The 16,053-nt window shown below is 41.1% G+C and overlaps 1 protein-coding gene across 5 annotated transcripts in view; it reads left to right on the top strand.

Annotated features, from left to right (window-relative positions):
• The window catches only part of LOC133364609 (E3 ubiquitin-protein ligase MARCHF8-like), an 82,223-nt gene that overhangs the window by 8,092 nt on the left and 58,078 nt on the right, over positions 1-16,053 (top strand). For 4 of the 5 annotated variants that reach the window (XM_061585558.1, XM_061585557.1, XM_061585561.1 and 1 more), the window contains one exon: positions 14,216-14,393. In XM_061585558.1, the coding sequence (XP_061441542.1) occupies positions 14,268-14,393 (126 nt within the window). In that variant the 5' untranslated portion in view covers positions 14,216-14,267. Of the gene's footprint in view, positions 1-11,656; positions 12,451-14,215; positions 14,394-16,053 lie in introns of those variants that run through there. The other variant, XM_061585560.1, reaches the window with a different exon arrangement.

The following is a 16,053-nucleotide window of genomic DNA, read 5'->3' as shown; positions in this document are numbered from 1 at the left end:
TTCAAAATGGATTCCAGTACTAAGCCCTTTTGAATCCTGCCTCAAATTAGACCCTTTGTGGAGATATCATAGCAATGGTAGAATCTGCCTCTATTTCCAAAATGGGATTTTCAGAAAATGCTTGCCTTGGAGTAAATCTTGTTAAAATTAATTGGGCTTGCTTTTGAGTAGACATGGCTAGGATCATGCTTATATTTTTCTTCTTAGGCCTGGAATTCCTCACTTTATTAATAATTTGGAACCATTAATACATATTGTACTGTGTTGTAATAAATGAGTATATCTTATGTAAAAAGCTTTGGAGACATAAAACTATACTAAGATCTTTTAAATTAAAGACAGGGCTGAACACTATGGTGTGTGTTGCATTTTTAAACTAGTTCTTTATATTTACCACCTTACCAACTTTTTCAACTTATGGTTGGCTTGGTTAAGCAGATGTAAAAGAATGGAATCTTCTCATTCAGAGGAGCAGTATACATATTCTACTGTGTTTAGGATTGCATGAATTATTAACTGTTACTACTGAGGTCATTAATTTTATTATTCGCGATCAGTCGTGGCCGAGTAAGATTGTCTTCCAAGATAAGGTCTTTAACGGTGGGTCCGTAAGTGACTGTGGAGGCCAATTCTAGATCCACACAGCCTCCCACAGTGCAGACATAGGTTTCCAGATGGAAGACAGTTGTGATGAGGATTTGCTTGACATGCCTTCCACTTAGCTCATTTGTCCCTTTCGCCCTGTATTCGTGCTTCTTCAAAGTCCACAGCACGTTTGATAATAGCCGACCTCCAATTGGGACGCTCATGGACCAAGACTTCCCAGGTCTCGATGCTCATGTTACATTTTTTTAGATTAGCTTTGAGAACATCTTTAAACGTCTTTTGCTGTCCACCAATATTCCGTTTTCCATCCTTAAGTTGGGAGTAAAGTAGCTGCTTTGGAAGACGGTGATCAGGTATTCGAACAACATGGCCAGTCTAGCAAAGTTGATGTTGAATGATCATTTTTTCAACACTGGTAGTTTTTGCTTCTTCCAGAATGCTAACATTAGTCCGTCTGTCTTCCCAAGTAATTTGCAGAATTTTCCGGAGGCAGTGGTTGGTGGATTCTTTCAAGAAGTTAGGAGTGGCGTTTATAAATGGTCCATGTTTCACAGGCATACAGTAAGGTCGGTAGTACAATGGCTTTGTAAATAAGCATTTTGGTCTCCCTGTGAATATCCCAATCCTCAGACACGCTATGCTTCATTCAGGAGAATGCAGCATTCGCAGAGCTCAGACGATGTTGAATTTCAGCATGGATGTCAACTTTTACAGAGAGATAGCTGCCAAGATAGGAAATGGTATGGAAGATTGCTCCTCACCCAAAGACCATAGATGAATGGAAAGCTGGTGGAAACTTTATATGTGTAAAAGTTCTAGAGGATACTTTCAGCTAACAATTTGGTAGACATGATCTCTGAAGTTGTCTTGTTTAGTGGTGAGAAAGATTATAGCTAGTGATTGGATAAATGTAATCTCTGAAGTGAGGTGGAAATGGCTGTTATTATTCACTGCATGGAGGAAGGAAGATATGTCTACAGCAGGGGTCACCAATGTGGCACCTGCGGGCATCTGTGTCTGCCTGTACCTCCATAACATCCATGAAAGGTTGTTGTAAATATCCCCTCATAAATCCACTTTGCAAGGATAATGTTTGCGCTTCCTTCTCAGTTATTGTTTTCATTGGCCCAGCCTTTCCTACATTGAGCATGCCCACTTAAACATGCCCAAATTTCATTGGATGTCAGAACTGGACACCCACACTTGCTTTCATTCTGAACAGAGGAGAGGTGCAAATTCCATCTCTCTGAGCAAGTGGCTGATGTAGGTGCCCTCTTCCCATTGATGGGGATGGTTTATAGGGGGGGAGTGGTGTTGTACCATTTTGTGGTCCAGTCTCTTTTTCCGCTCTTTCAGTGCAGCAGACATTTTGTGACTAGTACCCATGACACTTTCTCAAAATTCCAAATGTGTCCATTAGCCCCCAAAGGGTGGTGATCTCTGGTCTAAAAGCATGCACAGGCATAAGAAAAAAGATACAGGTGGATTGAAGCTGCATGCTGTTTGAACACACTAATAAAACTCCAAAATTCAACAGCTGCCACTGGACTGGATCATATATATACACTGACCAAGGAGAAACAAAGTTCTGCCAAACCTAAGACAGACGCAGTCAACATGGTGCCCTCCTGATGATGATGGACTACAGCTTCCATCTGCCCAAGTCAACATGGCCAATGATAGGAATAGTAGTCTAGCTACATCTGGAGAGCATAATGTTGGCTATCCCTGCCTTAGGAGGTAAATATATGACTATTATGAGAAGGGTGAAATCAAGGAAACATGAGCGTTGGTTTCTTTGAAGGGCTAGTTCTCAAGATCTAAGATTTTAAAAATATTTTAAAAATATTTATAAGCCCCACTTAAAAAAAAAGTGGGGCTTATAAATATTTACCTCCTCTAGGATGCACACCTTCATGTGGTGAGGGTGTTTGAGTGTGTTGAAGAGGCTGAATGCTGTGCCGTCAGGAATCTAGACCAAGAGGCTAGACTTCTAGCCGGGTCACCCAAGGTGGAATGGTCAAAGCTGAGACACCAGACTAAGATGCATCCAGACTCAGAGGAAGGCAATGGTAAACCACCTCTGAATACCTCTTACCACAAAAACCCTATGAACAGAGTATCCAAAATGCAACACGAGATAGTGCCGGAAGATGAGACCCCCCAGGTCAGAAGGCACTCACCGAGCTACTGAAGAACGACGGACAAGTATGAGTAGCGCTGTAACTAATGACACAACTGGGTCAAAGCCGAAAGGAAGCTCAGAGATGGATGCGAACAGATTTGAAAGGAGAGTCCACAATAGGAACATGGAATGTGAGAAGCATGAACCAGGGAAAGTTAGAAATTGTCAAACAAGAAATGGAGTGTATCAACATTATAATACTTGATGTGAGTGAATTAAAATGACGGGAATGGGACATTTTCATTCAGGCAACTACAAAATATTTTATGCAGGAAATGATAAATTAAGGGGTTGCTTTAGTACTGAGAACACTAGGTCTGAGCGAATGATATCGATGAGACTTAATGGGAAACCTATTAACATAACCATTATCCAAGTCTGCTCCAAAGGCAAATGCAGAAGAAGAGCAATTGGAGAGATTCTACGCAGAAGTACAGGAGGAAATTGATCACACACCAAAACAAGATGTGCTGATAATCATGGGGGACTGGAATGCAAAAGCAGGGAACAGAGAAGAACTAGGAATTGTGGGGAAATGGGGCTTAGGTGACAGAAATGAAGCAGGTGAAAGACTTACCGAATTCTGTGAATCCAATAATCTGTTTCTAGCAAACACATTTTTTGAGCAACTGAAAAGACGACTGTACACATGGACATCACCAAATGGTCAATATAGGAATCAAATTGATTGTATAATTGTTAGCAGAAGATGAAGTTCCATACTTTCTGCAAAAACAAAACCCGGAGCATACTGCGGTACAGCTCATGAACTGGTAATATTGAAAGTCAGAGTAAAGCTAAAGAAGAACAACAAAGCAATCATAATTCCAAAATCCAATTTAAATAACATCCCAGAAGAATACAAAGATCAAATGAGTCTTTAAACTTTGTTGACAGAGAACCAGAAGAACTATGGAGTGAAGTAAGAGACATTATCAGGGAAGAATGCAAAAAGACAATACCTCTAGTTAAAAAGACAGAAACGCCTCAATGGATGACTAAAGAAACTCTTAAAATGGTTAAAGAGAGAAGGAAAGCAAAAGCAAAGGTAGAAACACAGTCAGAACCCTAAATGCAACAATACAGCGACTAGTATGTAGGAACAAAGAGAACTATTACAATAGTTATTGTATAGAAATAGAAGAGGACAACAAAAAGGGAAGAACAAGAGCCCTATTCCAAAAGGTTAGAGAAATTAAAGGAAAATTTAAACTGAGAGCAGGGATGTTAATCAATAGGGGAATATATTGATTGACCGAGATAAAATAAAAGGAAGATGGAAGCAATACATTGAAGAACTCTATAAAAGAGATGCAAGGACGACAGATTCATTCATGGAGGAAGCGTATGATGACAAACCAGAAATCTTAGAATGCGAGGTGGAAGCTGCTCTTAAAATACTTGGAAGAAAGAAATCATCAGGAATAGATGGCATACCAATAGAGTTGCTACAGGTTACTGAGACTGAGTCTGTCCATGTTTGACAAAAATTTGTCAAGAAATATGGAAAATAAAACAATGGCCCATAGACTGGAAGCATTCAATATATGCCCAATTCCAAAGAAAGAGGATCCCAGGGAACACAGTAATTATCGAACTATTGCCTTAATATCCTATGCAAGTAAAGTAATGCTCAAGATTCTATCACAAAGGCTCTTACCATATATGGAGTGAGAAATGCCAGATGTCCAAGCTGGATTTAGAAAGAGAAGAGGTATCAGAGATCACACAATAAGAAGACATGATTCACTAGAAAAGACAGTAATGCTGCGAAAAACAGAAGGGAGTAGAAAAAGAGGAAGACCAAACGAGCTGGACTGATTCCATAAAAGAAGCCACAGACCTGAACTTACAAGATCTGAACAGGGTGGTTCATGACAGATGGTATTGGAGGTCACTGATTCATATGGTCACCATAAGTCGTAATCGACTTGAAGGCACATAACACACACACAAATATTTAAATAAATAAAATCAGTAATTTCTGGTGATAGGTCAAAAATTAGGTCTTGTGCAGGGGTGATGATGGGCCCTCCTGAGTACCTAGGGGCTCTGTATGAGGAATTTCAGCTTGTGATACTGACCCTGATCTCATGACATACAGTAGGATCCCACTCATACGGCAGGTTAGGTTCCAGACCCCTGCCAAAAAGTGAAAACCGCTGAAAAGCAGATCAGCTGTAGTGCGGGGGTCTGGAACCTACCCCGCTGATCACACTGGAGGGGGAAATCAGCTGTAGCACGCTACAGCTGATCTCCTCCTCCTCCGGCATGATCAGCTTGAGCGCGGGAGTCTGATCGGCCTGAGGAGAAGGTTAGCTGTACCGTGCTACAGCTGATCTTCCCCTCTGGCGCAGTTGGCTCGAGCGCAGGAGATCAGCCGGAGTGCGGGGAGCTCCAGTCCCCCTCCAGCTGATCGCTCTGCTGGTGCCGTATTAGCGGAACGCCGAGAAGCAGGGCCGTACTGTATTTAATCTTAGTCTACAGATCTTTTAAAATAGGCAATGAAGTAATTAATAGGCATGAAATATTACTAAACTTAATAGCGTCTGATCTGAAATTTCCGGAGCTCTCCGAATTGTAAATTTCTTCATTTTTGTATTTATTGCTGTGATCTTGCCTTTCCTGTTTTCTGTTTCTCCTTGTTGATAATATTTTTGTAGATAATAAATTTTAAAAAATTACTTCAATGGCAGAGATAATTCCTTTGCAAAAAAATATCCAGAAAACTACAAGATCTTTGAATGATCAACCTGCTGGGGTGGGTTGTCTCCTACCATCATTTAGAACGTTGGGTGTGTGCACACAGGTGAGTGAACACACACTCTTGCAGGAAGTCTTGAGGGGAGTATAGCATAAGGTGGGAATAGAGTAAGTGAAAATAAGTTCTTTAGTATTCATGCAAGAATTAGGCTCCATTCCCTTGCCTTGGAGGTTCCCAATGGGAACTGTTTCCTGGCAACAACAACTGTCAGCAAGAGAAGATCTGCCTTCCTTCATCATGGCTGAGTGAGAGTTGTTTTGGCAGCCCTTCTCCCTTGTCTCTGGGGTCAACACCAAAGATGAGGGCAGGAAATGCCACCTGAATAACAGGAAATGCTACCTGAATAATTCAGTCACTATAGGAATATTTCTGTTAGTGATACTAGATCTGGATATAGTTTTTATAGTGAGATTTTTTAAAGCTGCTTTGAGAGCCTTTCTGGAGTGTAAAGTGGGCTTTTTATTTATTTATTTATTATATACTGCTTAATCAGCATTTTAAGCAGGGTATATAAAAATAAACCATACAGAGAATAAAACAATAGAAAACCATCATAAAACTGAACACTACCTTAAAATTTAGCCTGGTAAAATAAGAAACTCATTTGAAAGAAATACATAAAAATAAATGAATGAAACAGGCAGTAAATTATATAGCCACGAGAGTGGCTATATATTATGGCCAGCATGGATTTTTCACATTCTGCATATTAAATTGAAAATACCTCCCATGACATTCTACTCCTTCCCAATTTCAAAACAAAGACTTACAAACCTGATAGTCCTGAACTCAGAAATGCTTGTTTAACAACCCTCTTTCAGTTTTCATGGTGATATACAAAACACTCAGAGAGAATCCAGTCTTCACCGTATTAAGCAAGAGAAAAAAATCCAGACCCCTTTTGGACTTTTTTCTGTTAGTGGTCTCATAATTTGTTGAAATTAATTGAATGAATAGTTTATTACAGTCAATGACCAGAAAGATATATCATACAAGCATAGACAGTACAAAACAGGGTTAACAATGCAGTATCCCCTAAAAGTATGTATATACAAACTATTTAGACAGATGTTGCAGAGTGCCTTGGTCCCTGGGTTATAAGCACTTTACGTAAATCAGTCGCTGCAGCAAAAAAGTTTGCAACCTTATATGTAATATGGGGGTCTGTGTCTGCAAAGAAGTAATGCACATAAAAAGTTACATCCCTGCCCGGCAAATTCTGGAGAAAAGGGGTGATAAACCGTCTGCGGAGATCGTTATAAAATATACATTCTAATAGGACATGATTTGTGGTCTCAATAGCACCAATATCACATGGGCAATATCGTTCAGCAAAAGGAATTTTGCGGAACCTTCCCTCTAAAAGAGCAGATGGCAGAATGTTATATTTGGCCAATGTGAATGCCTTTCTGAGCCTAGTAGTGTGGTGGGAGATTAAATACTGCACCGGGGAGAAAGGCTTTGAAAGTGGATTAAAAACAAAGTTATAACCAATAAGGGATAGAAGAGATTGAAAATCCACATCCAAAATCCTCTGCGTAATATCCGCCAGAGCCTTAGATGGTCCAGAGGCTAAAATATTTGGAGGGGAGAAACCTAAAAGGGCAAGTTTGGAGAATAGAGATTTCGTCCATTTAGATTGATAAGAATCCAACAACACAAGTGGGGCCAATCCAACTGGGGCAAAGATCAATTTGAACCAATACCTAAATTTAAGTATCAATATGCAAGCCTCGATGGTTGGGAGCTTCGAGGCGCAATTTCGCATTAGATACACAGGAAGGGGTGCCAAAAATGCTCCTAAGAAACTTAGATTGAACAGTTTCTAAAGGAGTACAGGTACCATAGATACTTATCTGGGCACCATATAGCAATTGCGAAATCACTTTAGAGGAGAACACTTGTAGCGCAGATGGCACATATTGGCCACCGTTCATATAGAAAAAAGATAGAAGAGCCTTGGAAGTCCTCTTAGCAATCGCTCTAAGCATTCGCTGCCTGCAGGTGCCAAAGTCCAGAAGAGTAATTCCCAAATACCTGTATGATGAAACTTGTTCGATGGGAATGCCATTTACATGCCAGCGATGTTGCAACCTCTTCCTAGTGAAGACTACAACCTTGGATTTGCTGTGATTTATCACCAGCAGATCCTTAGTACAATAGGTAGAAAGAGCTCTTAATAAGTGGCGAAGACCAATGCTTGACAGCGATAGAAGGACTACATCATCTGCATACAGTAATATCGATAGAGGTCTATTTGCTAAGGTAGGGTGATGTGTAGGGCTTTGCATCAGACTTTAAATTAGGGAATTAATATTAAGGTTGAAAAGGGTTGGGGCCAAGATGCAGCCCTGTTTGGCTCCTTAAGAGTGGCAATAGGTTTAGTAAGATTACCCGCACGATTGCATCTGATCCAAATTTGGGTATTTTGGTAAAGGGCACGGATCAGAGCTAGTAGGCGTCTGTCCATGGAGGTAGATTCAAGTTTGGCCCAGAGTTTGTCTCTCAGGATGGAGTCAAATGCGGCCTTAAAATTGATAAAGGCGGCATAAAGGGATCCCCCTGGCTTGGCAGAATATTTTTCTATGAGGTGTTGTAGCACAAAGACATGATCCGGGGGGGAGCGACCTGCCCTGAAGCCAGCTTGTTCCTCCTCCAGGATATTTTCCTGTTCCATCCAAGACTGGAGCTTAGTTAGTAAGTGGCTGGCATATAGCTTACTCAAGATGTTCAGGAGGGTATTAGGCCTATAATTAGCTGGATCCGACCAACTGCCCTTTTTAAAGATTGGAATAACAGTGGCATAGCTCCAATCTTCTGGGATACAAAGGGTTTGATCAATACTTGTGAAAAGGGTTGCTAGGACCGGGGCCCACCACTCAGGATTAGCTTTAATTACCTCTGGGATAATATTGTCGGGCCCTGGAGCTTTGTGCAGCTTCAAGCTAGCGATTAGGAAATTTATCTCACTAACAGAGACTGGGGGCCAGGTTGGTAGGTCAGTTGGAGGAATCTCTGCCCTTTTTGTTCTTACTTGGCAAGAGGAGAAAATGTCCTGAAAATATAACTCCCATGTATTTGCAGGGATATGGTAATTCACTGCGGTGGACTCTTTTACCCATCCCCCAGTCACAAGCTTCCAGAAAACAGACGTATTTTTAGACCTGGAAGCGGCAATCAAAGACTGCCAGAGGTGAATCTGGGCTGCTTCCCCCCCCGTTTAATTAGGAGTTTGTATTCCTTTTTTAATGCAAGGCACTCAGCTGGGAGACCTGGCAAATCCTGTATTCTATATTCCCTATATTTTTCTACAAGCAATGTTGAAATTAATTAAAAATCAGCCATGTTCACAGAGTACCTGTTATCCTATTACTCACCTTGCCCCATACTCTGACCTTCATCTTCTGCAGTTTAAATGTTTTAAAAATGCATGGCTAATTTTTAATTAATTTAAGAAATTTAACATTGGAGTCTATGATAATGCAGTCATGCTCAGTAATAACCAACTGTGAGTGTTCTAAAAGCCAGACTAAAAGTTGTTTGGCTTGGCTAATCAGGGGGCCACACCCATGCCAGACATTTATTCCACTTTAAATAGTTCTGGTTTCCCCCAAAGAATCCTGGGAAGTGTAGTTTGTGAACGGTGCTGAAAGCTGTTAGGAGACTCCTATTCCCCTCACAAAGCTCCAGTGACCTGTGTGGTTTAAAAGTCAGCCCCCCTTCACAGAGAATTCTGGGGATTGTAGCTCTCTGAGGGGAATAGGAGTCTTCTAACAATGGTATACATGCTTATTCAGAAATTAATCTCTGTGTTTAATTGGGCTTACTTCCAGGTAAGTGGGTACAGGATGGCAGCCTAGGCTTTGGTTTAGTGTTGGCATTTGGGAAAAACAGGGTTCTTGTGCCATTAACTGTATGGCTGGCAGAAATTCAACAGATCAAGCCTTTTCTGGTATAGAAATATAATTATGGGAAAAGCTTCACCATTACTATTCTCTAATTTTGTGTTATTCTACGTCCCCATCGCAGCCATTTTGGGACTGGTGCTCCCAGCACTTTCTTAAAATTTGAAATGTGGTGACCTCTGGTCCAAAAAGGTTGGTAACGCCCAGTACGGGGGAACCCTCTGTAGCATGCTATGACATTTATGAGACATTTTGAAGATAAAGTTGCTCCCATTTTTTGCAATTTGTACTCCATAGTTAATGCAGTTCCATTAGTAGAAGCATCTACAGCCTCGGGTGTTGAGGCCCAAGGACATGGTCAAGACGTTTGTCAGTAGACCACAACTGTCACGGGTACCTAACCTGTGACCTTCCAGATATTGCTGAACCATAACTTCCATCATCCCTGACCATTGGTCATGTAGGCTGAGGCTGATGAGGGTTGTAGACCAGCAGTATCTAGATGGCTACTAGTTAGTAACCCTGATCTATGTTGTTGCCCTCACCCTCTGTGACTTCTTACAGTAGCGAGGGGATGTTGACAGGGAATTTTGGGATTCGTTGGACCAGGAGTCCTTAAGGAAATTGAAGATATAGGCTTAACAATAAAGTTAGGCCTTTATTGGTGATGAGTGCATGGTCAGTCTCCAGTGATGTTGGTGGAGCTCTGCACCTGGCACTGTTTGCCTAGGATTTTTATACATTTCAGGACAAAGCACATTAGCATTTCTCAAGCATGGACTTGCACGAAAGAATTACATAGCTGTTACATAGGGGTTACGCTGTCTACATTATTTTCTAGCCAATCACATTAAAACAATATCTAATTCCAGCACATTTCTACTATGAGTTAATTGCATTCCAAAGTTAATCCTTCTCAGGCCTTGGGCAGTACAGAGACTTTCAGTACCAGTTCTGTTCCCCTTATCTTACCGTATGGGGCCAAACTGTACCATACATGTCGTTACCATGGCTACATGTGCGTAACAGGCAGAGGGAAGACAGTAGACCAAGGAAAGGATTTTTAGTTGGCCTACTACACTATTAAATTATTAAAATATTATAAATCCTATAGATTTGTAAAAATATATTTTGCGTACTGTTTGTATCTAAAAAAATCCCCATTGATGTCTGGCTGGGTGGGATATAAAAGTAAGAAAATCAATCTGGAGATGTGAACAGAGATGCCACCTATATGCAGATGACACCCAGCCCTATGGTTCCTTCTAATCAAATCCAGCTGAGACAATACATGTTCAGAATCAATGCCTGGGTACACTGATGGACTGGATGAAAGCAGTAAACTGAGATTCCATCCATATAAGATAGAGGCAATGTTGGGTGGCTTGACCCAACACAGCTGTGTGGTGTTCAACCTGTTTTGGGAGGAGTTGCACTCACCTTTGTAGTTTGGGGTGCTTCATCACTGGAACCCTGTTACTGGAGGAACTTGCAGAGGAACTGAGGGTTTGAGTGGCTTGTAGCACCTTTTTCAGTGTAGGCTGATGTACCAGCTTTGACTTACCTAGACAGAAATAACTTTGGTATACATGTTGTTATCTCTTTTTATACGTGGAGCTGTTTTGAAAATGGCCTGGAAACTTCAGCTGGTCCAAAACATAGCATCAAGATTGTTAAAAGGAACTGTTTGATACAATTTTATTATGCCAGTTTTGCACCAGCTGCAAGTCTCTTTCTGTGCAGATTAAAACTGCTTGTATCCATTCTGTTTCCTGACTCCTAACTGAGCAGAACAGAGGGAGTTGTGTCACCTGGTCCAGAGGAGATACAAGCGAGCCAGTTCTCTGAGAAAGAGCAAACAGAGAGAGCTAACAGGAGTTTGGCGGGGGAGGTCAAGGGAGAGGTCCCAATTTTTTATCCCCTTGTACGCTGCACCACATACCAGTGGGACTCTCCTTTTTACCCTGAAGGAGGACAGGACAAAGCACAGGCCATTCCAGTACAACAAGAAAGAAAGAAAGAAAGAAAGAAAGAAAGAAAGAAAGAAAGAAAGAAAGAAAGAAAGAAAGAAAGAAAGAAAGAAAGAAAGAAAGAAAGAAAGAAAGAAAGAAAGAAAGAAAGAAAGAAAGAAAGAAAGAAAGAAAGAAAGAAAGAAAAGGCAGTAGAGACTATGGATGGGAAGGACACTCCAGTGGTTGTGAACTGCAAGGTGTGTGCGATGTTTGCATTCTTGCCTGAGAACAACATGGTGTACAAGTGCAAGCTGGTGGTGCTGTTGGAAGAAAAAGTGAAGGGGATGGAACGGCGGGTGACCACACTGAAGAGTATAAGAGAAGATGAAGAGTTCTTAGATAGAACACTGGAACAACAACAGCAAAGAGAACTACAAGAGAACAACAGCATGTTGAAGCAGAAGAGGAGACTGTTGTTGAGAGCAACAATGAGTGGAGGAAACTCCATGGAAAAGGAGTTGTAAGCAGAAGAGCTAGAAGACATCCATCACCAGTGGAACTACAGAACCGCTTCCAAGCACTTGAGGATGAGACTGGAGGACAGTCTGCAGGGGAAGAATTAAGAAGATCCCACATGACAGCAAGCGAGAGGCTGAAGCTCAGTCAAGCAGAGGCAATGAAACCACACCCCACAACAAGAAGAAAAGAGTAGTAGTGGTGGGAGACTCCCTACTGCGTGGGATTGAAACCCAAGTATGCCGAGAAGATCCATGGCCTTGCCAGATATGCTGTCTCCTTGGAGGATGAATTAGAGATGTGATGGAGGAGCTGCCATCGCTCATAAAGCCCACTGACAGATATCCCTTTCTTCTCATCCATGTGGGCATGAATGATACTGCCAAGTGGAGCTACAAACAAATCATATCAGATTTTGAAGCCCTGGGAAGCAAGCCCAAGGACTTTGGGGCCCAGATAGCTTTCTCATCCATCCTTCCAGTACTTAGAAGAGGAGTGGAAAAGGAAAGAAAAATACTCCAGGTGAGTGAGTGGCTATGAAGGTGATGCCGAAGCAAGATACTTGGATTCTAGGACCATGGGCTATGCTTCCTGGAAGATGGACTGCTGGCAAGTGATGAGTTGCACCTCACAAGGACTGGGAAGAATGTGTTTTGACACAGCATGTAGAAATTCAACAGGAGAGCTTTAAACTGAATCCTAAAGGGGGAGAGAGATGTGTATTCTGATTAGAAAGATAGCTAAATGTGGGCTGGATGGAACAACCATCAGGTGGATCCATAGTTGGCTACAGAATTGTACTCAAAGAGTGCTGCTCAATGGATCCTTCTCATACTTGGGGGGGTAATGAGTGGGGTACCGCAAAGCTTGGTCCTGGGCCCAGTGCTCTTCAACATTTTTATTGATGACTTGGATGAGAAGGTGCAGGGAATGCTCATCAAATTTACAGATGATACAAAATTGGGAGGGATAGCTGATACCTTGGAAGACAGACACAAAATTCAAAGGGATCTTGACAGGCTGGAGCACTGGACTGAAAACAGAATGAAATTTAACAAGGATAAGTGCAAACTTCTACACGTAGGAAAAAGAAAACAAATGTACAGTTGTCAGATGGGGCATACTTGGCTTAGCAATCCTACATGCAAGAAGGATCTTGGGATTGTTGTTGATCACAAGCTGAATATGAGCCAACAGTGGGATGTGGCTGCAAAAAAGGCAAATGCTATATTAGGCTGCATTAACAGAAGTATAGTTTCCAAAATATATGAGGTATTGGTTCCCCTCTATTCTGAATTGGTTAGGCCTTATCTTAAGTACTGTGTCCAGTTCTGGACACTGCACTTTAAGAAGGATGCAGACAAACTGGAACAGGTTCAGAGGAGGGCAACGAGGATGATCAGGGGACTAGGAACAAAGCCCTATGAGGAGAGAACTGAAAGAACTGGGCATGTTTAGCCTTGAGAAGAGAAGTTGGGGAAGATACAATAGCACTCTTCAAGTACTTGAAAGGTAGTCACACAGAGGAGAGCCGGGATCTCTTCTCGATCATCCCAGAGTGGAGGACATGGAATAATAGGCTCAAGTTTCAGGAAGCCAGATTTCAACTGAACATCAGGAAAAACCTCATAACTGTTAAAGCAGTATGACAATGGAACCAATTACCTAGGGAGGTGGTGGGCTCTTCAACACTGGAGGCATTCACAAAGCATCTGGACAGCCACCTGTCAGGGATGCTTTAATTTGGATTCCTGCATTCAGCAGGGGGTTGGACTTGATGGCCTTATAGGCCCATTCCAACTCTGTGATTCTGTTAACTTTTAAAGCCCTAAATGGCTTGAGGCTAGGTTACTTGAAGGATTCCATTCTGCCACGCGCTGTATACTTTACCGATCTGAGGTCCTTCTCTGAGTTCTTCTACCAAATTAAGTTCACCAGCTTGCTGCTAGAGAGAGGGTATTTTTATTGTCATCCCACTTATGGCACACCTCACCAGAGAGACTTGCCTGGTGCTTAAAGTACAATCTTTTTAAAATTTCTCCTGACTTTTCAATCGTAAATATTTTTAGTACTTTTTAAATGTACAGATGTTCTCTGCTGCTGGTTTTATTCTGTGTTAAATTTTATTTTGTTTTATATTTTATATTTCATGGTTTTCATTTTTTACTTGTAAAACACCCAGAGAACTTTAGTTACTGGGTTGCATGTAAACATTGGAAATAGATTTTCCCATAAATATTCTGCTATATCCCCTTTAATTGTGACATAATATTTTGTTTTGTTTTAGGTATATGGCTTAGCAAAGGTAGATAGTGCACTTAATATCTGGAACTTCATCTATGAAAGAGGACCAATCCTTTATTAGTGGTGTGATGAATATGCCATTGCATCAAATCTCTGTGATTCCAGCCCGGGATGTTACTTTTTCCAGAGTCTCTAAGAACAAGGGTAAAGAGAAAAAACAGGTATTGTCAAATATTTCTTTTTCTTTTTGTTTAGAATATTTCAGGGGTCTCTAAACTGAATTGTTGAAGGAAATAGGGACAAATGACACACACACACACATTTTAAAAATAACTTAGGCACAAGTTTGCTCTTCAACAAGTCTACAGTGAGAGAGACTTCCATGAAATATTTAAGGTGTCTTTGGGAATTTGGGAGTTTCTTGCATTTCAGTATCTGTTATAGCTCAAACCAATTCCAAGATTTTTGTGTTAGATGTGAAAGTTGGACAGTGAAAAAAGTAGATAAGAGTAGATTCTTATCCACTAATTTGAAATGTGCTGTTGGAGGAGAGCTTTGCGGATACCATGGACCCCCAAAAAGACAAATATTTGCGTGTTAGAACAAATTAAACCAGAACTATCACTAGAAGCTAAAATGATGAAACTGAGGTTATCATACTCTAGACCAGTCTTTCCCAACCTTTGTTTCCCCAGATGTTGCTGGACTACAACTCCCATCAGCCCCAGCCAGCATGGCCAATGGTCAGGAATTATGGGAACTGTAGTCCAGGAACATCTGGGGACCCAAAGGTTGGGAAAGGCTGCTCTAGACATATAATGAGAAGACATAATTCACTAGAAAACACAATAATGCTGCGAAAAACAGAAAGGAGTAGAAAAAGAGGAAGACCAAGCAAAATATGGATTGATTCCATAAAGGAAGCCACAGACCTGAACTTAGAAGAACTGAACAGGGTGGTTCATAACAGATGCTCTTGGAGGTTGCTGATTCATAGGGTCGCCATAAGTCGTAATCGACTTGAAGGCACATAACAACAAAACTAAAGGGAAGTTGGTGCAGATGTAGCTACTGAGAGAAAGCCTGTTATATAGCATTAGCAGAAGCCATTTGTTTGCAGTTTACTAAATGGAGGGTAGGGAAAACTGTTCCATGTTGCTTTGCTTCTTAGGATATTGCCAGCCCTCAGGAAAAGGTGAACTGAGCTTTCCTAACCAGATTCAGTCATTAAGGCTGCAATCCAATACATGAGGGCCTTTGGCCGAAAGGGTAATAATAATAATAATAATAATAAATGTCTACTCAGAAGTAAGTTCCACTGGGTTCAATGGGACTTACTCCCAGGTAAGTGTGTATTGGATTGCAACCTATGTCTGTCTTTTCTCATATCCTTGAACTCAACATATAGGCTAAAATCTCGTATGAAGACAAAAGAGGAGGCCTACAGGTCCCAAATATATGTCTGTTGTATAACGTAAATTGCTTAAATTGGTTGATCAATTGGATAGTGAATCCACGTTCTGTGGTTTTGATATTTGAATGTGATTTGGTGTGAATTCACCTCTACATGGGAACCTATGGGAAAATAAGATGCAAACACAGCAGATTGAAGAGAGTTTCCTACTACCAAATTTCTAAAAATGTGGGACTGATACAAGTCTTTACTGACCTGGGACCAATCACCTTTGAAATCTATTCTGGATAGAGTAGAAAATATTAAGATGGATTGTTCAATCAGAAAACACATATTTTTAGAATTAAAGCTCGTTCAACAAAGCACTATGATCTCTTACCCAGTGATTCAGAATAAATAGCAAGGTGTCCCCTTTGGTTTGATTTTTTTCAAGTCCGATCTTGCGCTCAAGAATATCTTGGATTTAA

Source organism: Rhineura floridana, chromosome 1 (genome assembly GCF_030035675.1).
Source record: "Rhineura floridana isolate rRhiFlo1 chromosome 1, rRhiFlo1.hap2, whole genome shotgun sequence".
Taxonomy (NCBI): Eukaryota; Metazoa; Chordata; class Lepidosauria; order Squamata; family Rhineuridae; genus Rhineura; species Rhineura floridana.
This window is presented reverse-complemented; position numbering and strand designations above follow the sequence as displayed.